The 25,594-nt window shown below is 33.4% G+C and overlaps 2 protein-coding genes across 4 annotated transcripts; one reads left to right on the top strand and one right to left on the bottom strand.

Moving 5' to 3' along the window:
* Positions 2,757-17,769, top strand: LOC109352153 (dynamin-2B-like). Its single transcript, XM_019594006.1, has 22 exons — positions 2,757-3,160; positions 3,257-3,307; positions 3,416-3,536; positions 4,042-4,134; positions 4,781-4,842; positions 4,970-5,087; positions 5,227-5,569; positions 6,240-6,387; positions 6,796-6,897; positions 7,019-7,138; positions 7,602-7,685; positions 7,886-8,013; positions 8,957-9,041; positions 9,197-9,344; positions 10,269-10,345; positions 12,355-12,411; positions 13,474-13,615; positions 13,692-13,846; positions 15,139-15,252; positions 15,335-15,402; positions 16,143-16,312; positions 17,120-17,769. Exons 1-22 carry the CDS (start codon positions 3,020-3,022, stop codon positions 17,356-17,358), a joined length of 2,766 nt encoding a protein of 921 aa, XP_019449551.1. The 5' UTR covers positions 2,757-3,019; the 3' UTR covers positions 17,359-17,769.
* On the bottom strand, positions 19,396-24,896 carry LOC109352154 (uncharacterized protein slp1). 3 transcript variants are annotated; one of them, XM_019594009.1, is made up of 6 exons: positions 24,880-24,896; positions 24,647-24,684; positions 24,422-24,616; positions 21,890-23,151; positions 21,693-21,778; positions 19,396-19,738 (listed from the first exon to the last, which is right to left on the bottom strand). In XM_019594009.1, the coding sequence occupies exons 3-6, from the start codon at positions 24,582-24,584 to the stop codon at positions 19,489-19,491; spliced, it is 1,761 nt and encodes a 586-aa protein (XP_019449554.1). In that variant the 5' UTR covers positions 24,585-24,616; positions 24,647-24,684; positions 24,880-24,896; the 3' UTR covers positions 19,396-19,488. The 3 variants fall into 3 exon arrangements, with proteins under 3 accessions (XP_019449554.1, XP_019449553.1, XP_019449552.1); XM_019594008.1 differs by lacking the exon at positions 24,880-24,896 and having other exon boundaries at positions 24,647-24,808; XM_019594007.1 differs by lacking the exon at positions 24,880-24,896 and having other exon boundaries at positions 24,422-24,808.

The following is a 25,594-nucleotide window of genomic DNA, read 5'->3' as shown; positions in this document are numbered from 1 at the left end:
TATAATAGCATATATTTATAGCTAGACCCAGTCCAATAATAAACATAAAACAACACATATAAACATAATATATAAATGCAGCAAGTATATACACGTAAAGCTAAAATAATAAAAGGGAAACAATAAAATGAAAAAAAAAACAAAAGAAATAGAAAACAAAAATTTAAAAGAAAGAAAAGGAAAGAGGATGAAATGAGTTTGAATATATGATAATTAGGTTCATGCATTTGAATACATTGATTTTGTGCATTAAAGGTATTATATTTGGAAATCATGTATTGCATGAACATATATCATGTAGGTAGTTTACCATGCATTAACAAAGCTGATTTTACACTAACTTACGAAGTCTGTTAATCCATTAACTTAGTTTTTTTAGTTAACACCCAAAACCAAATTTTGGCCAATTTCATAGTAAAGTTAGATTTACATTCTACCATAATTTTACTTGTTTGTCAAACTTATCTTGACATTAAACTCATTCATTTATATTAGATTTTATCTTTTCTTTCTTTTTTATAGTTTCTAATGTACACAAAGACATATAAAGTTATAAACCAATGCCATTGGTTTATACGACTAGGGTTTATAAATTCAAAACTTTTTTAAAATTATCTTTAATCAAATAAGATTGAAAACTTCATTTTAAAATAAATGTATTACCTAATTTATATCTATGTCTCATGTTTTTTGTCAAACAACACATTTGATTAAGAGTTTGAACCTAAAACTGTCAATGTAACAAAAAGCATACTATTTAAAACAATATACTTAGGTATGCATCATACGGTCATACCTCATGAGACAAGTGGTTTTATTAGAGTTTTGAACATATCACAAAAAATAGTCCTCATCCTTATAAAATGAGATTTGAACACTATCTTCATGAAGATGGCAAATCAATACAATATCCAACCATGTTGGAATATTTCTTCTTTACCTCTTTGGGCTATGATACTCTTTTCCTCTATCATGTTATTAGATGAAAGAAACAATGGCACATAGGTTTTGCTAAGTGCCACCTTCACAAAATCCTTTAATCAAACATACATTGACTTGCAATGGAGGACATAATGATTAATAAGGTCTAAAGTTGGTTAATTTCAAGGACGAAATCATGAGTATATTTTTTGTAACTAAAAGTGATAACACAACAAAACTCAAGACCAATTGAGGCCTTTAGTCCATAGTTATAGTCTTATAGATATCTCAACAATCCAATCCACTTCTTACATGGTGTTATTAGAGTTGTTCAGCTATTTCCCATGTATTTCATACATCATTTTCTAAGCATAATACACCATGAAAACCTTGTGGAGGAGAACCATTAGATTATTGAGGCATTAGATTTTCACCTACATTTACAATATTCATAATTACATTATTACTTTCGCTTTGTTCATATTATTTTTTTCGTGCAAGTATTTTCATCTCATAATCCATTTAACTTGCAAATTTGACTATGAAATTAAGACTAAGGATTACGAATTAGAATCGAACCTAAAACTACTTATAGGTAGGAGAGGTCGAGTTATTAATGTGATATGGATCCACAAAAAGGGATTTCTAGCTATAATCCAAAAACTATTCATATATATATATTTTTACAGAAATGTGAAATTAAAGGTGAAATTAAAGTAGGTTATAAAGTATTGGTTGGGATGACATTGTAACTTAAATAGCTTAATCTCAATTCATAAGAATTGCTTTTTGAATTACAATTTCACAGTTTATATTTCTGAGTAATATGGGAAAGAAAATTCATGCTGCCTCTCATTCTTTGTGTTCTTTCATCTTCATCTCATTCTTTCTTTATTATATGGATCTTCTTCTTCTTCCTATCACCCCATATTCTTTATTGTGCTTATGCATTGACAGATTGTAATGTTATTAGGTTTCTAAGGTTCTAACATGTCTTCATCTTCAATCTTCAATATAAATAAAGTAATAATTCCTTAATGAAAATATTACTATCTTTGAACAATAATTTTTAATGTGCCATATGTAATTTTATCTTTAGTTTTTTACATCTAATCCCAAACAAGGAATTAGAATTCCAATTCTTTTTTTTAACTTGTTACACAATCCAAATTATAATTCCAAGTCAATTCTAATTTTTACCAATAGTGTTCAATTATAATTTCAAAATACAATTTCAATTTCACATGAGATACAAAGCCTAGGTGTAATATTCCCCATTGATAATATATCTAACTTTTATCATCCCACAGCTTCTAAGGATCGTTTATCCTTATTTATATTGAATATATTCCACCGAAAAGTGCTAAATAAATAAGGCATTATGCACCTTTCAAGGATGAGTTCTTTCAAGCAAATTTGTTGCTCCTTTCGGCTTTCAAGTTTTAATCAATTGTTATGTACCCAAAAAATAAATTATTGCTGATGGCCTTTTCAGGCAGATGAAGTGATTTGATATTGGATGTTCCTTTTCTATTAACAAATAAAAAGGCAAATAAGAATGCAATACAGCCCACTAGATTAGGCGGTTAATTAACTCAATAAAAACTATACATAGTCCATAAATTTTAAACTCAAAATAAAAAGATAAAATCCAATACTCTTAGTATGTGATTATTTCTCTCAATAAATAAATGTCACTTCCATAAATTATATTTTCGACCTTCTAACTTATTTGAAGATCCGGTTGGACTTTGGAGCACTTACTTAATTAGTTAATAATATTAAGTAAACACAAAATAATGAAATATGATTCAAAATAAAAAGAAACAGCAAGAAAGACCACCAAGACGAGACAACCATTTCAAAACGCTCAAGAGAGAGAAAGAGTGCTTTTTTGAAACTTCTGAATCCATTTTCCCTGAATTCTAGAGAGAGAAACACATAGATCTGAATCAATACCTCACCGCACCACAGATCTTACTCTCTCTCTCCGGTTAGGGTTCGTTTCCGAGATATAACGACGCACGTGTTCGGTTCGGTTCGATTCGTTTGAGTTTAATTCGGATTCGAATCCGTTGATCTGATCCATCTATAATCGATGGCAGCGATTGATGAGTTATCGGAGCTCGCCGTTTCGATGCGTCAAGCTGCGGCGTTACTTGCCGATGAAGACGTTGACGACGCCAACTCTTCCAAAAGACCTTCCACTTTTCTCAACGTCGTAGCACTCGGCAGTGTTGTAAGTATCATTTTCGCGTTTGCTTCGTTATTTTTCTTTCTCAATTATGTGGCTACCGCTTTTCATTTTATGATATTTTGAATTCCGATTGTGTAGGGAGCTGGTAAATCTGCTGTTCTGAACAGTTTGATAGGACATCCCGTTTTGGTAAGTCAAAATTGAGTTAGATTTCATAATTGCTCATGTTCATTGAGAGAGTGAGAGTGTTATTGTGAATGTTTGTGTGAAACTGTGTGGTTGATTTGTATTGTGCAGCCTACAGGTGAAAATGGAGCTACTAGGGCTCCTATATCCATTGATCTACAACGAGATGCCAATTTGAGCAGCAAATCCATTATCTTGCAGATTGATAACAAGTCCCAGCAAGTCTCTGCAAGTTAGTTCCCAATCTCTTCTCATATCATATTATATCATCTGGTAACTGTACCGTGTGATGCAGGACATGGTTTCAAATTGCAGCCGTGGTCACAGTATGTTGCCTTTACCACAATTGTGAATGATTGTGGGAAAACCAGCCACGATGTGACTGCAGATACTGCTAAAATCACAATGTTGCATCAGCAATTACGGCAATTGCGGGGACTACTAAAATCACCATATTGCATACACAATTACTTTTGAAAACTTAAATTTAATACCTTACATGACATATATATATATAGTTCTTATTTGTAGTGATAAAAAGTCAAAGTAAAAATTTGTGAACTGGCATGGTTGTATTCAGAATGTATATATGTAGTTTTTCTTTTTAGCAACATGAATATTTTCATTGATTGCTGTGGCTGATCTGTTCCTTTAGGTCTTGTTTTTTTATCTCCTACTAATTGTGAGTTTACTTTTTTGCGATGAACATATTAATATGGTTTGTTTCATTGCTGCAGGTGCTTTAAGGCACTCGTTGCAGGATAGACTGAGTAAGAGTTCCTCGGGCAAGAGCCGAGATCAAATTCAACTGAAGCTACGCACTAGTACAGGTATTATTCATTTTAAGTAGTTTCTTTGTGGATATCATTATATGCATAGCAGCGTCACGTCCACACATCTGCGTGTTATTAGAGAATAAAGAATTAAGAGTAGCAGGCTAGGTTCTGTTGTAGCTGCAGTGGCAGTTATCACTACAGGTTACCTACTGCTAGTTTTTTATTTGTTAGAGAATGTAACCTGCTTAGCCGGTTACATCCTAGTTGGTTCTCTTGTAAGCTTTCCGAACCTATATATTTGGAAAGACTAAATCATTGCTATTATATAATTCATTTCTACAAAATCAATAAAATCAGAATTCAGTTTCTCTCTCTCTCTCTCTCTCTCTCTCTCTCTCATTCTCTTAGTCTAAATCTTGAGTTTTTATACGTGTCAAAATAGTTCCTCTTGAGATTATAGAAACACTGAACACAACCTTCCAAGTTTCTTGGAGCTGCTTGGAATCTGTGCTACGTGTCAAAATAGTTCCTCTTGAGAATATAGGAGTACTCACACAACCTTCCAAGTTTATTGGAGCTTCCTGGAATATGTGTATTACGATATCAGAAAGCTCCGGATATGCATGCTATACCACCCCCTCCCTTCTTTTTACTTCCTTAGTTTGTTCCTAACGTTATTTCAATTATCTTATCTTCCCAGCACCACCTCTTAAGTTGGTTGACTTACCTGGGTTGGATCAGCGCATTGTGGATGAATCAATGGTAATTGGTAGCCTGTGTTTCCCAAACTTTTGTTTGTTTCCAATTCTGTCTTTGAAAGTTTCATTTTGGTATTTTATCACTGAACAGTGTTCGGATTTTTATGTTACTTACTGTGATCCTTGCATAGGTTAGTGAATATGCGGAGCACAATGACGCCATTTTGCTAGTTATTGTACCTGCAGCTCAAGCACCTGAAATTGCTTCATCTCGAGCCCTAAGAACTGCCAAGGAATATGATGGAGAAGGTAGGCTATTTGCACTTCTCTTTATAGGAATATTGTCATATAGAACTTTTGCAATTTTGCCACTCAGGAATATGATGGAGAAGGTAGGCTAATTTGTTTCAGTGTTACTTGACAATATATACAATAATAATTTTTATAGGAACCAGAACCATCGGTGTTATTAGTAAAGTAGATCAAGCTGCAAATGACCAAAAGTCATTGGCTGCTGTTCAAGCTCTTCTATTGAATCAGGGTCCTGCCAGAGCATCAGATATCCCTTGGGTTGCTTTGATTGGTCAATCAGTTTCAATAGCCACGGCACAGTCTGGATCTGCTGGTTCCGAAAATTCCTTAGAAACAGCATGGAGAGCAGAGAGTGAAAGCCTGAAGTCCATATTGACAGGAGCTCCTCAAAGTAAGCTTGGAAGGATAGCTTTGGTGGATGCCCTAGCACATCAGATTCAGAGTCGTATGCAGCTTCGGCTCCCTAACATTCTTTCTGGGTAATTTCCATGCAGTGCAAAATGACATTTCTTATTGTTTTGAAGTATTGTTTTTTCACTTCGTTCTTGTATGGTTGAAACCTAAGAAGTGGACAATAAGTCAATGGTTCTTGTTTCTTGGCATTTACGTAAAATCATTATTGTTTTTTTCTTTCACATTTTGTTTATTATGTGTGAATAGCTGTGCTTAATACCAAATGATTTGTACTGTAAACAAGTGTTTCCTGTTAAAGATCTTGTTGCTTTAAAGGAAAAACAAATTATGCTTGATTTGTTCAATTGCCATAGCCAACCTTACCAAATGGGGCTAAGGTTTGGTTGTTGTGGCTGTTTTGTACAGTTACTATATCCTATTAGTCATTGCCCAACTTATTATATGTCCTTGATTTTATTCTCTGTCTTGCATTTATTCTGCTTCTATTTTCTCATGTTAATATTATTATTTTTAAGTAATCTCAATTGGATGTGGGGGAAGTCTGTTGAAACAATGTAGCAGCTAAATCCATTAGCATACATCACTTTAGTGTTTGCTTAATAGAAGTTATGGTTGTCTGCAAAAACACTGGCCACCCAAATGCTTCCTATAATGTATTTTAGCTTTTGCCAATTTCCATAAGGACTATCATGTTAGAAAGTGGATTCAATTAATCTTTACTGATGTACTGTTAAGGTTACAAGGGAAGTCTCAAATAATTCATGATGAACTGGCAAGGCTTGGTGAATCAATGGTCTCCACTGCTGAGGGTACACGTGCTGTAGCCTTGGAACTCTGCCGTGAATTTGAGGATAAGTTCCTAGCACACATTACCAGTGGTGAGGTATGTTGTTTCAATTTTATATTTTATGTAAATTGAACTATTCTCAATGTTGCTTGTTATCTGTATATAGCAGCATATAATATTTTTGTTCAGTTAAAACATATAATGCGCAGGCCTAATTAGATTTAAGAAGTTGAAACTTCAGAGGTTCTGGAAATGCAAAAGAGTGTAACTATTTAATTTGCATTTAACATTTCATAATTATTTTTATAATGTTCTTGTTAAAAATTAAAGTTTGACGCAATATTCATTCTTCCCATTATTCTATTGTGTGAACTATTCGACTTGTCAGCATTTAGTGACTATTTGTTTTTCGCTGTGCTAATGTCTTTATGATGCTTTATTTTTTTAATTTTTGCTCGAGACTCTTCCGGTCTTCCCCCTGAATTGCATAATTTTATCTGGCAGGGAACTGGTTGGAAAATTGTTGCTTGTTTTGAGGGGAGATTTCCTGATAGAATGAAGCAATTACCTTTAGATAGGCATTTTGACATCAATAATGTAAAGCGGGTAAGTTTTGAACTACTGGTGTGCTGGTATATTATATTTGCAATGCCTTGATTTTTATTTTTTTTATTGTACTGTCATTTGGTGTTTGTTATACCTGCTGACCTGTTGTTTGAATTGCCAGATTGTGTTAGAAGCAGATGGTTATCAGCCTTATCTTATTTCACCTGAAAAGGGGTTGAGATCTCTAATTAAAGGTGTTTTGGAGCTTGCTAAGGAACCATCACGCCTTTGTGTTGATGAGGTATTTTTCGTTTTATACATAAAATGAATTTGAATTATATCTTTCTTCACTCAAGTGTTTCTAAATGATTGTAGCTTGTTCCACATGTCTTGCAATGTTCTTCATCTTTTCATTTGGCTTTTCATTTTAGGTTTAATTTTGGATCTAGTGTCTGTCTTCTCCCTTTCATATGTCTGTATTCAATGTACCTATTGTCAAAGCATGTTATCTGTAGTGGAACCATAAATTTTTGTACTTCAGATAGAATCCTTTGAATAAATTTTGGGATTCCTCCCAAAGCACATGCACGGGGGTGATTACTTCTTGTATGTAAATTATTACGAGTCTAATTGAAATGAATTTATTGTATGGAGAGTCTGACGCTGCAATCATACCTGGCATTTAATATTGCCATTTGAATCACTCTGGAACTTTCCTAGTTAGTTCCTTCTATTTTCTTGTTACCAATGGAGATTCTCTTTAGGTACATCGTGTCCTAATGGATATTGTTTCGGCTGCTGCCAATGCTACACCTGGGTTAGGAAGACATCCACCTTTCAAGAGAGAGGTAAGACACTTCTTTATTTTAGCATCTGCTTGAAACTTATGTTAGTATCATAGTATGATATATTATGTTTCATCAGGGCCTTTTTTAAAATTTTAATTGCTTACTGTTCCATTAATTTTCTTCTTCCCAAGGTTATCCCCTGGGTGGGGAGTGGACTTTCTCTTTCTTTTCAAATAACCTTGTTCAATTTTTTCTTCAAGATTGTGGCTCTTGCAACAGCTGCACTAGAAAGTTTCAAGAATGAAGCAAAGAAAATGGTGGTTGCTCTAGTTGATATGGAGCGTGCTTTTGTGCCACCACAACACTTCATTCGATTGGTACAGAGGAGGTAACTTTTACATGTATTTCTGTGGATCCAGATCCTCTCTTGTTTGGGAGAGATCTATTCTCTGCTTTATCTGTCTATATCATTAAGTTTTCCCCACCAGAACATGATATAGACAGAGTATGGGGATAGAGGGGCCTCCAAAATCCTGTCTGGTTAGTTAATATTTCAATTCTAGTACTGATCAGTAGCCTTTAACATCTTTAAAGTTTTCAAATGTATGTTTCAATGTTATAGTAATGAACTCTGACCATTGGTTATTGATGTTCATTTTTAAACAGTACATTCACTTGCGAGTATTTATATAATCCATTTTGTCTATGGTATTTAGCTAACAACAGCGGCGGCAAGCCCCAACTCACATGTAGAATATTTGAATAAATTGTTGCCAGTTTCATATAACGGCTAGCCCCATAACTATCATTCATTACACCTGGCTGATGTAGTGGTAGACCCTACACTCTATTGAAGAATGGCAGCTATTTCACATCTTCACTAGAAAAATGAAGGACTTCTAACAAAATAGCATAGATAAGGATAAGAATGAACAAACTTAAGTTTCTGTTTTTATGCTGCCAGAGTAAAATGTGAGACCACCTAAAGTCACTCTGAACTTTTCAATTAAATTCCTCAAAATAAATTTTTTTTTGGAAAATTGATTCCCAAACAAGAAATCTCTTACTCGCAGAAATTGCTAATACATACTCTCTTTTGTGATTTTGTTGTGTGTACTTCAACAATTTTTATCATACTTCGCTTGGCAACATGTTGGAATTTTTTTTTAACCAGGATCTATTTGCTGTGCATGCTGGCTTAGAATAATTTTTTGAGAAGCATGACACTTTCTACTCCTGGCTTATTATACAATATATTTCAGTTTTCCCTCAACTTCGTAGTTCATATTTGCGACACTGTTATTTGATCTAATAAATTATATTTACTTTAGGATGGAAAGGCAACGTCGAGAGGAGGAACTAAAGGGACGATCCTCTAAAAAAGGGCAAGATGCAGAGCAATCTCTACTTAACCGGGTAGGTGGTCTCTTACTGTAACATGAAGGTTGAGACTTAAAACAATTTAAGAAAAGATGGGTTGTGCTTCTGCAAGTGCAACTGGTTTACTTGCAATTTACTCTCTCTTTTTGTGATTCATTGGATTTAAACTGCTTATTGTTCGCTTATATTAGGCTGCTAGTCCTCAAACTGGTGGAAGCATGAAATCATTGAAGGAGGACAAGAAGGAGAAGGAAAAGGACAAATCAGGGCAGGCAGAGAAAGAAGGGCAAGAAGGCCCTGCTTTGAAGACTGCGGGTCCTGAAGGGGAAATAACTGCAGGTCTGTCTCATGCTTTATGTTACTACGTTTTGCTAGCAAAGGTTTTTTGCAGCCTTAATTTTCTCCTTTAGCATCTGCCAACTTATTTTTGTGTGTAGACAATCTCTCTCAAAACTGATAGAATGATCTTTGTCCTGGAAATATAAGGAATGGTGCTTTTTTTATCTGGGAGCCTGAATTGCATTGTAGTTTGGGTGGCAATTTTTTTTATTTGCTTTTAAATTATATTTTACCTTCGAATGGTTCATTCCTGGAAATGAATTTGTTGTAGATATTCAAGTATTTGGACCCTTTATTTTTTTTAATAATCTCTGTATGTTACTGATTTCAGTGTTAACCTTGTTATCTATTTCTTGTTTGAGAGAGATGAATAAATTTGGGTTATTTTCTCGATTATGACAATTTTTAAGAGTGGGTGAACTTAATCGTAGGAAGTTTACGAGACCTATTATTGCTTTAAAAGTGATGTGTTGCGGATTAAAATGAAAACTTTGGACCCGGGGGGTGATGTGATGTTCATCTTCCTATTAATGATGTAAATGAAAAAAAGAGTTTATTTTGGCATTCTTTTAAAATGTGAATCTTGATTTCAGGATGGGCAATAAATAAGTAAGGAAAGGAATGCCGTGCAAATGATTGTTCTACCAACTTTGTCTGGGTCAATTTAAATGTGATTCAATTTGTTTGCTTGATTTTAAGATTTCAATGATTTTACTGAGACAAGTTTAATTATAGAAACTATGCACATTCAGTTTATTGCTGTCTAACCTAGAAGCATGGGATCCACTCCTAATTTGTGTTTCAGTGTTGTGTTAATAGAGCATCACTTTGAATGCTGAATTTCGCCAAAATATATATTTCAAAATCTGATGCTAACTTTACAATCTTCAATATACTAAATCTAGTCATTATTATTTCCTGTAGGATTTTTGTTGAAGAAAAGTGCAAAAACTAATGGTTGGAGCAGGCGATGGTTTGTGCTAAATGAGAAGACTGGGAAGGTTGGTAACTTTTGATTGAAGTTGATAAATTATTTATGTTTATGCTGTGTAGGGTTTCATTATTAATTTCTTAAATCTGAATTTGCTGTCTTCTGGTCAGCACACTAGTCTGTTGAATTTTGGCTAGTTAGACCTTACTAAAATTAGTAAATTATTACATGCTCCTTCTCAAAATTATTCTTATTTCCTTTTTTGAAAGTTTTCCACATGTGACGTACCTTTGTCGTATCCTATGCTACACAATTTTCCGTAGATTGCCAAATATGCATGTCTGAGATTGCTTTATAAGGAGATATTCATATATGGACTTGGATTATATAGAGACACACAAAACTTCTATCAATGCTTTTCTTGACTGCTCGATGTTAAATGATATGATTTCACAAATCACAATACCTTTGTCGTATCCAATGCTACACAATTTTCTTTTTCTATCAATGCTTTTCTTGACTGCTCGATGTTAAATGATATGATTTCACAAATCACAATACCTTTGTCGTATCCAATGCTACACAATTTTCTTTAGATGCACAAATATGCATGTCTGAGATGGCTTTATAAGGAGATATTCATATATGGACTTGGATTATATAGAGACACACACAAAACTTCTATCAATGCTTTTCTTGACTGCTCGATGTTAAATGATATGATTTCACAAATCACAATACCTATCACTTGTATTATTAATAAGCGGGAGCCGCTTGTTGTAAGTTGTAACTTTTAAATATCGAACTTCAAGCTCAAAAATTGGTATTCTGCTTCTGTAAGGGCAGTTTTAGGTATTCTAAAGTCATGCTAGAATAAAGCTTAGCCACCTATTGTCGGGTTTTGGTTCTTGATGTGTATGCTAAGAGGAGGAGATGGAAAAACCATCAAGCCATGCCCAATGATTAAGTGGTGGCACTAAAATCATAATAATCCTAATTTTCTAAATTCCCTTCAAGATTGAGTTTTGCCCAGAGCCTTTAAACTTGTTACAAATAGATACACCTTGCTTCATAACCTATAAATAATGTTGAAGGCCTTGAACAATATATAGTCTTGGAAAGATATGCAAGTGCAGGTAGGGTTTATTGCCTGGCAAGCAATCAAAAAGTTCAAGGCTTGTAGCAGGTCCTGGAGACTGGAGTCGGGGCAAAAGTCGTTGGGGATGACAGGAAACTGAATGAAGACCAAGATTGTAGTGGTTGCTGACGAAAGTTGACTGGCTATATCATGGTTGGGGGGAACAGGTTCTAGTTTCCGGTTACTATATTCCTCCTCAGATCCTCCCCAAGTAATTGGCAGAAACTGGACTCGATGTGTATGTCCATTTTGCAAAAACAGTGAATGAAAAGTGGCATTGTAAGCTTTGGCATTGACCAGAATGTGTGAGACAGCCAGCGAAAATGAAAGCAGGGTTAAAAAAGAGGATAGAAATTGAAGTTATGTGGTTTTGGTAAGAGGCAGCAGAATTGTGATGGGATTAGGTCATGGACGATGGTGCCTATCTGGTACAATGTTGAAATTATGAGGCTTAGGTAGAAGAGCTGAAAAAGTGGATTGAGATACTCTGAATAATGAGAGAATTTATATGATGAGTTATAATGCAAAGCTCTAACTCCTATTTATACTAATAATTTAATTAATTTGAGATAGATTTTATATAATGAGTTATAATATGATGCTCTGTCTCCTATCTATACTAATAATTAGGATAAGTACTGAAGTATTGCTAGTACAATCCTAACCGAAAGGCATAACTTGAATTATTTTGAAGTATTGCTAGTACAATCCTAACTTAAATATTCTAATGTGATTTTTTTGATAGGCATAACATGAATTATTTTGCTTCAAATTGCATCACAGAGGCTTTCACTGTGGACTGATAGTTCCTGAAGTTTTCATCCATTTATTTTATTCTGGAGTCTGTGTTGCATTTATTAATGCTGGTGTTAGAGTTACAAATAGCAACTGTTAATACAACTTGCTAGTTGTGGTGTTGACCTTAACTTTTCACTTCACAGCTTGGGTACACGAAAAAGCAAGAGGAAAGGCATTTTCGTGGTGTTATTACATTAGAGGTATGGAGAACTATCATTACTTTTTCAGATTCATATTTGATTAACTTCAAAGCTTATATGTATATATAAATTATGAGATAGTATATTGTATGTTCCTATTTCAATTTCTGGTCACTTATGTAATCTATTACCCTGGCAGAACTCCTGAATAAGCAAATAATTATGCTTGATTGAATAGTTTTTGCAGGTGCTCTAAGTTTATGCTTGGTTGGCACAATTGAGTGGTTATTGTCAATTTATCCCTTATGAGTTATGATTGTTTTTCTCTGATGCAGTGTTTGGAGTGCTTTAACATTGGATTTGAAAAGAATTTATTTGAAATATAATTTGCAGGTCCTATAATAAATGATACACCCTGCATTACCTTTTAAGTATCACTTTGCAAAAATTGTTTTGTTCCAAATCATTTGTCACCTTGAAAAAAAAAAACTGCTTTGGATATGATTGGGGGGGAGGTATTTGGAGGGGAATGCATATTTTTTATTTCACAAGTAATTATCCTTTTTAAGAAACTTTGGAATGAAAGGAATGAAATCAGTTATTATGAAATCTACCTAATCATACCTTCTTATTTTAAAAACATTGTTCAAATCCCCTTTTATTTAAAAATGAAAAGTACGGCTTTCCTTTACTTCTCTAAAAACCATTTCGCAAACAGATTAAAATTTACGGATTAATTTTTTTGAAAAGTACGGCTTTCCTTTTACCACTAACACAGATTAATTTTTTTGTCGAGAGAAGCTTAAGGGCAATTTTGTCAAATGTTAAAATTTCTTCCTAAAATTGATGCCATTTTATGAGTTACAAATTGTGGAATATTACATCATTAACTCGTTTAATATTAAATTGGCTCTTTTCTTACTTTGATCTTTGATGTTGGAAATAAACTTTAAAACTGACATTTATTATGTTTGCTAAGTGAATATCAACTTGTAATTTACTGAAGTTCTATATTATTGTGGTTGGTCCTGGCTAGGGTTTTGATGATGTTTGTGAGTGTAAAGTGCAGAGCTATGCATGACTAACAGTCTTGATGAGCTTGCAATTTAAATTGCTATGCAGGAATGTAACATTGAAGAGGTTCCAGAAGAGAATCCTCCATCAAAAAGCTCTAAGGACAAGAAATCCAGTGGACCTGATTCTGGCAAAGTTAACCTAGTATTCAAAATTACTAGTAGAGTTCCTTACAAAACTGTTTTGAAAGGTAAAATTTTCTGTTGATTATACCTGGCCACTTTTATTTCCAAAAACATTTTAATTTCTATGTCTCTCTCTTGCAGCACATAGCGCTGTAGTTTTGAAAGCGGAGAGTGCAGCTGATAAGGCTGAATGGATTAATAAGATAAGTAATGTTATACAAGCAAAGGGAGGACAAATAAGGCTTTCATCTGAGAGTGACTCTAGCATGAGGCAAAGCTTCTCTGATGGTTCCTTGGTGAGTTGCTGGCTTATAGCCATTGTTCATGTGTGCAACATTAGTTGCTGTGCAGCCACTAGGCAGGCATTATTAATCTTTCTTAAAACGTAAATCTTTAAATCCATTATTTCTATATAAGTACAGGGAAATGCTATATACCCTAATGGGTATGGTGCTCAAGTTAGCAAGTGTTTGTTAAATGTTTATTTTATAATAATTTTTACAATTCTATTGGCAATAACGACACATTCAGTGAAATGCTTGATGGATACCATACCCAAGAAAAAATATGGCTTCCAGCATAATGGCAACAAATATGGGTTTTTGTGACATATACCCTTGGGCCATTGGTTAATGAAGTAGAGATATATACCCCTTGGGATATTGGTTAATGATGTAGAGACATATACCCTTGGGGCATTGGTTAATGAACTAATATAGAAACTATTAATTAATTGATAAATAAAAGCATATGATAATTTCTTTTTGAAGTAATTAAGTTGATTTATTGAAGGGTAATAAATGTGTAGTGAACAAAACCCTATAAATATTAGAACTTTGTAAGTCTTTGTGGGGATGTTAAGCTTTGGAGGGCTATTTCTATATTACTTGTAGATCCAAATCAGATGCTGTTGCTGATACTCATTTTCTACAGGGATACTCTATTATTATTAGTAGTATTACTATTTCTATTATTATCATGTTTTTAGATTTTCTCCATCACTATCTTTACTCCTTAGACTTCGTAGCACTAAAGATTTCTTTCTTTCTAAAATTCAAGCAAGCATCCTGTTAAAGGGAAAAGAACATAGTTTGTTGCATAAAAAAACTTTTTAACTAAATCAAAGTCGGTTTAGGTTACAACAACAACAACCAAGCCTTAATCTCACTAAGTGGGGTCGGCTACATGGACCAACCGACATGATGCTCTATCATAAATCATGTTCAGTGGCAAATCATTGATCTCTAAATATTTCCTAATCGATTTATGATGAAGAAAATATTTTTTACCCCAATGCAAATGTCATCTAACCAACCAGCAGAAGGTGCATGTTAATAAAAAATTCCTAAAACTGAGTCAACAAACTAATAAACACCCCTAAGCAGATCTTGTGAGTCCAATATTCTCCAACTCAAGCATGAATGACTATTCCAATATCTCGTTTTTGACAAGAATTAGCTAAAAACATTACATAATAAAGGAATATATGGGATTATGCTGCGGATTTGGAAAGCAGAGATGATTAAAAATGAATTTAGTGGAGAAATTATTGACTGGCTTTTATTATGTTTTCTTTGTCCCACCTCAGGATACAATGGCTCGAAGACCTGCTGATCCCGAGGAAGAACTTCGATGGATGTCTCAAGAAGTTCGTGGTTATGTTGAAGCTGTTTTGAACAGTTTAGCTGCTAATGTACCAAAAGTAAGCTTCTGTTTTTAGCATTTGTAGTTTTTTCAGTTTGGAAATGTTAATGTTTGGTGAATTTTGGTTGATTGTTTGGCAGGCAGTTGTTCTTTGTCAAGTTGAAAAGGCCAAGGAAGACATGCTGAATCAACTATATAGCTCAGTCAGGTTCAGAAATTTGTCATTTGGAAATGTTTTGGTTCTGTCCACATTAGAACGTTTCCTTGCTTTTTATCAATCCCATTCCTGAAAATTTGAGGAGGGTGCTGAAGTTGCTTGTCCATTTTCTTTTTCTAGGCTAAACTCTGAAACCATCTAAATATAAAAAAACTATTACGTTTTTAAGTTCCTGATAATTTTTATTTCGTTGTTTTATGTGTGGATTCCTTTGTGGTGTACGTGCCTCTGGATGGAGAGGGGATATTTAGTGGAGTGTGGTTCATTCTGAGAGCAAATATTTACCATTAAACCGTATGTTGGTGGTTAAGATTAGATGTCACTTCGGGGAAAAATGTCACATGACTATTTTGTAAGCTTGTCCATTCTTGCAAGATATAAGTATTTAGATTTTAGTTTGAGCACTCATGCAGAACATAACTATCTATTTGATCTTCTCTCTCACATGCACATATCTACGTGTGTGGATGCTACAATTTTGCAGAGAATTATTTATACCCAGACCCCACTAAGTGGAATACTCGTACATTGGGCTACCCTTTTTAGGATTGCTTTAATTTAGCTTATCATAATCGTTTTACGTCAAGAATATTGGTCAAAGCACTGCTAAGATTGAGGGTTGATATAAGTGTCTGTATGTACACGTGTGGGTGTTACATACAATATTGTGGACAATATACTTAGTTGTTGTGGTTTAACTTATCCTGAACATTTGATTGTTCCATGGGCAGTGCTCAGAGTAATGCTAAGATTGAGGAGTTGCTTCTAGAAGATCAAAATGTCAAGCAGAGGAGAGAGCGTTACCAGAAACAATCCTCGCTTCTCTCAAAATTGACACGCCAACTCAGTGTTCATGATAACCGAGCAGCTGCCGCCTCTGGTTGGTCAAATGGTAGTGCAGGTGTGAATGCAAACTACTTTCATCCTTTACATGTTTATTTGATGGTTGAATCATCAGTATTTATTTTATGTGTTCGAGCATGTAATCCTTTTCTTCCAAGTGCTCAAATTTCTAACAATTGATTACTGACTGGTAGTAATCAAGATTGGTTTTATTGCATTCTTAAAATTCTTGTGTTTAACATTTATACTGTCCAGTGTCCGCTGGTTTGTTTTTCAAAAGTTTGGTTGGAAGAAGAAAAATAAGATTTTGTGGCAATGTGCTGTTTGTATGGGGTTTTTTATTGGAAAGTAAAACCTTTATCTTTTTATTTTTGAAATGAAGGAAAACCTTTATCTTTAAGGATATGTGAGAGAAATTGTTTCCTATTTTAGTAATTTTACTTCGGTGTTCAGCATGTGGTCGTTTTATGGGTGTCAGCTTTTCTTTGTCATGAGTCATCTTTTCCAAAAGCTTAAGCTATTAGGAGAAGGAACATAAATGATTTTGCATGTCCCTATATATATCCGACATTCTTCACTGACTTGGTTTCGAGGTCTCCTTTCTTTGTCTCTGTTTTTCTCCTTTTTGTTGAGAATTTCTAATCGTTCAACCTTCTGCACTCCTATATCTGTTTCTTATTCTAATTAAATTTATTCTTTCATAAAAAAATGATCCTACCATTCCCCCGCGTTTTGTCCGCGTTAATATTTGTTGAAACTGATTCTTAATGTGTTGCTTTCCTGGTTCCCTTTTATGGTAGTTTTATCTATCCTCTCACTTTGTGTTTGTGTACTAAATTTTTTTAATTGCTTCTTTGTTTTGCAGAGAGTAGTCCAAGAAGCAGCAGTGGAGCGGGTGATGACTGGAGATCTGCCTTTGATGCAGCTGCCAATGGCCCTGTTGGACGTAGTGGTTCAATGAGATCCGGATCCAATGGTCACAATCGGCATTCCAGTGATCCTGCACAAAATGGTGACTCCAACTCTGGTTCAAACTCCGCCAGCCGTCGTACTCCTAATCGATTGCCCCCTGCTCCACCGGGTTCTTCGGGCTACAAATATTAATAGATGGCTGATTGGTGACCAGTTGACTATTCATGTTTTGATACATTTTTGGAGGGTGAGATTGCTACTGCCCCATTACCGTTTCATATCTTTAAGGATAAGGTCATCTCTATTCTTTGTCTCTGCCAGGATGCTTAGGTGATGAGAAATGTCTGTGTGTACATAGGAAGACTATATAGCTTATTAGTATGTTTTTTTGGCTTGTTTCAATGTCCGAAAGTTTGGTATCAAGGTGGACTTGAATACATTATCATGTTACTCTATTCAATCTTTTTTTCCTTTTTATAGCTTTTAGTGATTCCTTCTCTTTTTTTGGTACTTGCACTCATTTTTGGATTCTACTGATGTAATTTGCTTGTTATGGTTTATATATTTATGCCATCTCTGATTGGTTTATAAGACAAATATTTGGAATATCCTAATAATGAGTTATTCTTATTTATTCTCTATATACTTTTTTTTCTTCGTTTTGCGATTCTTTCGGGCACTTTCAAACTTGATCATTAACCGACATATTTGTTTTCCTTTTAAACAGTTAGACGCTGTTTTAAGATTTTGATTAAGATCTTACATTGCCCAAGTTCATTGAATACTGATATTTACACATTTATATTTTTGTTATTGTTCGTATACCCCTTTTGGCGCGCACGTGATTATGTATTATAGGGTTGAGCACCTCTAATATTTTTTTAATCGTAATATAATGAAAATTGTTGAGATTATAATGCTCAATTAATGAATTAATATCAAATTTTGTTTTACAATCATATACATTAATTAAATATTTAAATCTAATGTATGACTAACACATTAAAAGAGATTTCTCCATTATTATCTCCTCATATCATAATACCTCCTCTTTTTTTGTTTTCCGGCAAATAGGCTTAATAACTTTTTTAGATCTTTATATTTCCACTTTAAGAATAGTATAATGCGATTTGGACACATGGTTGAATGAGAGTGTAATGAGCCGTGTACTTTTTTAAGTGGATCCGTAGTTGTGTAGTGTTCCCGTTGTGAATTTTTTTGTAAACTATCTTTTAGTATAAAAAAATAGTATTGCTAGAATGTATGGTTGAATTGAAAACAAAATATTAACATGTGGAAACAGATTTCAACTGATAGCTAAATCATAGCTAGGTAACTAAAACTCATGTATTTTTAAATAAACCCAAATAATTAAACATCAATATAAATATGTTATCCTATTATAACTAAAGTCAAGAAGTCCTCCTACTTATACCTAGTTATGAGAAAGTCATTCATCGAAAAGAAGTTATGAGAAAGTTATATTTCCTAAATGAACCCGAGCATTAGAGCTGGTAGGGAAATATTATTAAACTAATTTATCACCTTTGTGATGCACGAAATATATTTTTTAAGTGATATTGTGTATATTAAAATCATTTTAAATAGTGAATAAGTAACTTTGATCTGCTTTTTATAATGTTAATTTTTTAAATTGTCAGAAATTTAAAAGTTGAAATCAGTATATATTTTTAAAAAAAAATATTAATGGTATCTTAAAAATTGAAGACAAATAAATGACACCATGTGTCAACAAAAGTGCAAATGACAAGTCAAATCAAACATGGTAAAAGTAAAGATAATTCCTTTATAATATCGATTAAATTTATATGATAGTATCTTTCCAAAAAATGGGATTTCCACTTTTTTAAACCTTCCAAGTTCCATTCATTATACATCCACTAAAAGATAGACATTTCCACAAGCTTGAGCTAATCATTCTAACCCTTCATTTGTTTTCCATCTAATAACTCTAGCCCTATCCAGGTTATCACATATTCACATTCAACCTTAGTTAGTCTATGTGAAATCAGGAAGACTTATTAAGGAGATGAAATTCTTTTAACACTTGTTTCTGATATTCACAATTCCCAGTTATTTGTTGCTCTGCAGAGTATTTTAAAAGGGAAACTTGTGATGGGTATTTGAAAACAAAAACTAGCATCATCAACACCAAACTCATTCATTGCATCCACTCAAAGCGAAAAGAAGTAATCCAAAGTCTAACCCTTGAAGAAAGTTTTCATGATGTATATAAAAAGGAGCAACAACATCACAAAGCATTTGATAAGATAACACCATATCTCAAAATTGTATGTATTATCACAAAATTAATATGAAAATAATAATGGTACAACTCAATAATAAGATAAACCAGGAAGAGCTAGCCGAACAAAATTTCCCGGGGTGAAATTTTGTATTAACACTTTGTACTACTCTATAGACACTCATAGCCATATCCAGAGATATCTGAACTACAGCTAGCAATGAAAAAATGCAACACACCAGAAACACAACTATACCCTTGTTTTCCAAAGAGAACTGCTTCTCCCGGACCCTTTCGACCTCCAACCTGCATTATTTACAAAAAATTAGATCCCGAAGAACAAAAAATTATCAGCCAAATGAAAAAAATAATCTTCCTTCAAAATCATCACGGATGTGATGAATGAAATAGGAATTCAAATATAAAAGAGTACATATCATGGTTCAAAACCATAAATAGTATCACCTTTCTCTTTGTATATTCAGTCAAGTTCTACAGCATACATTTACATTCCCATGACCAAGTGCTTCAAGATCTTTGTAGGTACTATAGTCCTATTAGTCTAATTGCAAATATTTTAAGGGGAATGTTAGCAAGTGTCATTGGGACATTATTTCAGATTCAGAAAGCAAGAATGGTGATTTTGTATTGGGAAATGATAAGTTTAATATATCGAAAAATGTTTTGTTTTTCCAACACTAATTTATTCTTGTATTCCTTGAAGAGTGCCAACAAGACCCATATTTTAATACTAGTAGCCCCTTGCTATGAAACAAACTGTTTCTTTTGTTTGCTAAAACTGAATTTTCATTTAACTTTCACCCAATCAAAATGAAAGAAGATAGTGGGATGGGAGAAAAGTTAAAATTGGTCTTCTACCAAAGTTAGGTTGTCTTCCAATATAAATCATCATCAATGCATTTGGTATACATTGGAATGGGGCTATGGGGCAACCTCACCTCTCCCTAAACTTTGTGCCACCCAAAGGAGAAAAAATAAAAAACACCACTTTCTAAAAACCTGATTAGTAATTGAACCGGGCTACTCCCTCCTGTCCCTTTTGTAAACAAATAAAACTAATGTTAAAAATATTAAGGAAATTAGTTAAAAAGACAATTAATTGTTTTGATTTAATAAAAAACATACAAATAATTACAATTACTATTCAACAATTGATATATGGAAATTGTTTCAATTAAAAGTGATTTTGGAAAATGTAAACATAGCTAATTTAGCTTATATTTTTTTGTGTACATAATTTAGCTTATATTTGAGGGGGAAAATGTTGATGCTTTTTTCTTATAATTGAGACAGGATAGAGTAAGATACTACAATATGATTAAATGTCAAATATTAAATATAATAAAAACCCAAACTACATGACAAAATACTAAATATAATAAAAAACCAAAACCATAAAAAAGAAATAAACAACAGCTATTCATATATCACTTGTGTAGTAGTAATAAAAGATTATTAATACGTAAGTTGAAGGAACAAGGAGAAACAACTCCAATATTTTATTTAACAATGTAAAATATTGATATAAATATCTTCTTTTTTTAACCACAAAAGTGAAATTTTACTCCAAATCCAATTATGTTAACACTAAAAACTATTTTCCTTAAGTTTCTGTAACTTACACTAATCTATAGATTTTGTCAATTTGTTAATTAAAGTAACTATTTGCTCTCCTTAAACAATGAACCTTGGTTCGGAGGCATAGAGTCAGCACTGCGCCCAATAGATGCTAGGTTTAACAATGTCTTTGTCAATTACAAAGTTGAATTCTTAGGGAGTTAGGGTCTATTTGGTTTTTTGGAAAAGAACGTTATACCTATTTTTTACTTTTGAAGTAAGAGAGTGAGATATTATTATGAAATCCACCTTATCATTACTTATTTATTTATAAAAATTGGAAGATACATACTCTCGTCATTTTCCCTCCAAAAACCAACTCCCAAACATTCTCAATATTAACTTGGCAGTTTGTGAGTGAAGCTGCAATATTGTCACTAAATATGAAAATTATGCCAGAACGGGCTGGTTCAGACTGGTTCCAAAGAGAGGGGGGGCTGGTTCACCAGTACTATGCCAAAACCACTCTGGTCTGATTTTTAGAACCCTGACAAAGAGACTAAGACAGAGATATCCCTAGACTCTACTGTTATGAAGATTTTCTCAGAGCACACTAGTTATTGAAACTAAACTAGCTCCTACTGGTGACAAATTAAGAAAAGCATGTATTGTAACCGCTCACCTCAAAACAGCGTTGTCCCTGAGTAGATGATCCAACTGCATGGAAATATCGGTCTTCCAAGAACTGAGATCACTAACATATTTTGTCTGCAAAAGCAATCAATCATTTTTTAAAATGAATAGAAAATAGAATAACAATGACTCTATATGACTAAATAAAAATGTTGCCAAAAATATCCAGGATAGAATTTAACATACTATAACATCCTGCTGCTCATGGAGATTCCTAATGTCTTCTTTGATCTTCTGAAGAAATATATCTTTTTCTTCTATGTCTTTTCTGTAACTTTTGAAAATATTGACATACCTAGAATTTAAGTCATCCATATACCGTTCCAAGACAGACAAATCTATGTCTAAAGAACGAACTTTCTGCATCAGGATCTTCAGAACTGTGTCACCAGGCATCCTGCCAACTTGTTGACGAATCTCTTCAACTGGATCAGCAACTTTACTATTTACCGTCTCATGATTTGCTGAAGAGATAACAGAAGCAGGGTCAGAGTTGATATCGGTTAAAGCATTTTGTTGAACATCGTCACTCTCAGCAGGGTTAGGATAGGGTGTCCTCTTGTCACCATTACTTTCACCAGATACTTTTAGATCCTGAGCATGTATCAAATCTTCCAGCATCCTCTCAACAGCATCCACACCATAAACTTCAACAAAGCTTACTGTGCAATAAAATTCTGAACCATAGTGGCTTTGAAGATTCAACTTCAGATATCTAACCCATTTTGGCTCCTGAACAACAAAACTTTGTGCATGCTTCACATTTGAGGCAGTAAAATTCCCAAGGAAAACCCAAACATCTGTTGGATAGGCCAGACTTCCATGAATTTCAAAACCTTTTAAATTGGAAGAATAGTGTTCCAAATTAGCTATTTCTATTGTATCTACTAAGGTTTCTTCTGAAAGTTCAATAATGACATATTTATCTTCAACAGAGCAAGGATTCCGAAGATATTTATCTTTGTCTCTACTTAAGATATTAGAGGCACCTTTGGCTTCTTTGTTAGAAGCTAAAACTTTTGCTCCCTTTGATGCTGATGCATAATTGTACTCTGCACCACCAGGCTCTACTCTATGTATCACATTTCCAGATGGACCAGTGCCAGACTTAATCTTAGAACTAATTGCCCTGCTCTTGAATTCATCAAGCCCAACGGGCACAGCCCAAGATAAGTGATCAGATTTTTGCACACCATTTTCAAGTTTAACAGCAGATTCGTGACTCTCAGCTTGATGCTCCTCTCTAGTTGGAGAATTAGAATTTTCCTTGGGGAGTGACTCACCAACAAAACCATTAGTCTCTGCTTCATTAGAGTGTGGAGCATCAGAAGGACTGTAAGCATCAGTTTCTTTAATTAAAATTTCATCAACAAAATTATAGCTTTTGCACTTTCCATGCCTATCCTTGTTCCAATTTGATACCCCGTCTGGATGTTGTTCAGATCCATCTACATCAAAAGAATAAACTGACTAAGAATACACAACATGCATCTGTAGTCGAAGAAAACTAACACTGTTTTACCTTTTCAAAAGCAAGATCATATATGAACTTGTGTTAGAATTTAGAAAAGATAGAAGTTTTCATCCAATTTTAAAGGAATGAAATTAATGTAACAAGGAAAAGAAAAATTGATGTATAGTATGTACTATGTACATGAGAATGAATATTTTAAAATATTTTTTTCACACAATACAAGAAATGCAGTTAAAACAAATATCATAAGAGTATCAGACTATATATGACCAAGCAAGGCATGCCTTCCTTGGACAGAAGAAGCTAAACTGAAGATTGGAGCAAGCTGCAATCTTAATGAGGTGCTGGAGGACAATACTTTACAGAATCAGAGTGCTTTTGTTGCAGGTAATCAGGTATACAGATCTTGGATGCTACTCTTGAGGCCAATAAAGTGGTTTATAATGTGAGGAAAACAAAATATATTACTTAAATTGGGCTCTGAGAAAGCATATGATCGGATCGCATTGGACTTTTGTGACAAGGTTTTAGAAGAAAAAGGATTGTCTCTATATGGATAAGTTGGATTTCTGGTTATCTCCTGAGTAGCACTATTTCTGTGATTGTTAATTGGTTTTGCACTCAGAGGGGTGTGAGGCAAAAATATCTCTTTAAAGAAGTCAAAGTAGTAGCCTATCAGATCTTGGCAGGTCTCTGTTTAAGCTCTTGGGTGGAAACCGTAGAGTCATTTTTTTTTTCTCAGAGCAAACTGTCAATAAGATTGCTCAGTGCCAAGATAGTGGGAAAGGGGCTTACTTTTCTCTACGGTGTCACATTACACTCTGTCGACCTTGTCTTTCTACCATTCGATTCCAAGGCCTATCCTCATTCTGTATCACATAAGGAGTTGCCAATTGAATAGAATAAAATTGAAGGATTTTATTAGGTCGGGTGCTACACAAAACATGTCAACAATTTCAACCAAACTCCACAAGGTAAACAAATTGAAAACATACACACAACAACGTCTACATTCTATGACATCGATCATATAGAACCTGCAGTTCAATCACAAAACACCATCCGAAAATTGAAAACAACAACAACAACAACAACAACCAAGGCTTTTGTCGCTGCGTGGATCAAAATACGACTTAATATCAATATCATATATAGCAAATTGTGTTTACAGACATACAAATCATTCACACATGTGAGATCAATAGCAATTCATAAACAAAAGAAAAGAGAATAAACAAAGGTACCTGTTTGACCATGAATATGACTGAACCATAAACTTGATAAGAAAAGTAGACCCCACAAAACAAAAACCAAAGATAAAGAAACTTTATAAAGATGATATTGAGCAGTTGAAGTTGTAGCAATAGCTCTTCTTCTCCATAGAAGAGCTTTACGCGATCTTTGCATTATTGCACATCAATTCCAATCCCAATTCCAATCCCAATCCCAATCCCAATTCAAATTCAAATTGTTCAACCAATTAATAATTATAAATTATTCTTCTTCCCTGCAGAACACAAGACACGTTTTCTTTCAAATAATCGATCTTAATGCTGAATCAAAAACAATTAATGAAAATGGAGTTAAAATATGATAAAATAATTGGGGAAAAGGGAAGAAAATGGATCTGAAGGAAAGAAGAGATGGAAATGGAGAAAAATGATGAAAATGAATGAAATTGAGGTGAGTTATATATTGTGACCAGAGTTGGTGTGATGAATAAGTGAAGAAATTGGGCTTAACGGGAATTCAGAATGCTACTCAACTCAACCCTATTATAATAATATCTATATCATAAATTTCTTAGTCGACATAATAATATATAAATTTGTTCAGTCGACATAACTTAATATTTGTTATAGAAATTGTATATATTATCTATTATTTATTTATAATATTTATATTTATAATGTTTTGATAATTAAATCTAATAGTAAGTGATGTAATAATAGTGTAAACAAATTTACATTATTATTACATTTATCTTTTTCTCCCTGATCAAAACAAATTTATGAATGAGATAGTAATAAAATAAAAAAAACTGTTATGCTATATACATATTTTTCTGTTAATCAAATATTTTATCTATACTTTCATACTTTTCTTCTTTTGTAATTTTTACTTTCTTTTTATTCTTAATATTATTTAATTTTTACAAAAAAAATTATAAAATCATATGTAATCACTGTCACTACATTAATTATTTCTCTCATCTTAAATTATACATTATAATAAAAGCAAAAAACAATTATAATATAAAACACACCGAATATAAAAATATATTATAATTCTTAAAAATGTATATATAAAAATTGAATATTTAGTATTATCTAATATAGATTGAGAACCCCGAAATATCTGTCGACACACTTGTAATTATAAAATGTGTTATATACTATTTCCAAGTAATAAAAATG

This window comes from Lupinus angustifolius, chromosome LG07 (assembly GCF_001865875.1).
Source record: "Lupinus angustifolius cultivar Tanjil chromosome LG07, LupAngTanjil_v1.0, whole genome shotgun sequence".
Lineage (NCBI taxonomy): Eukaryota > Viridiplantae > Streptophyta > Magnoliopsida > Fabales > Fabaceae > Lupinus > Lupinus angustifolius.
Note: the sequence above shows the minus strand (reverse complement) of the source record. Positions and strands in the feature narration are given on the sequence as shown.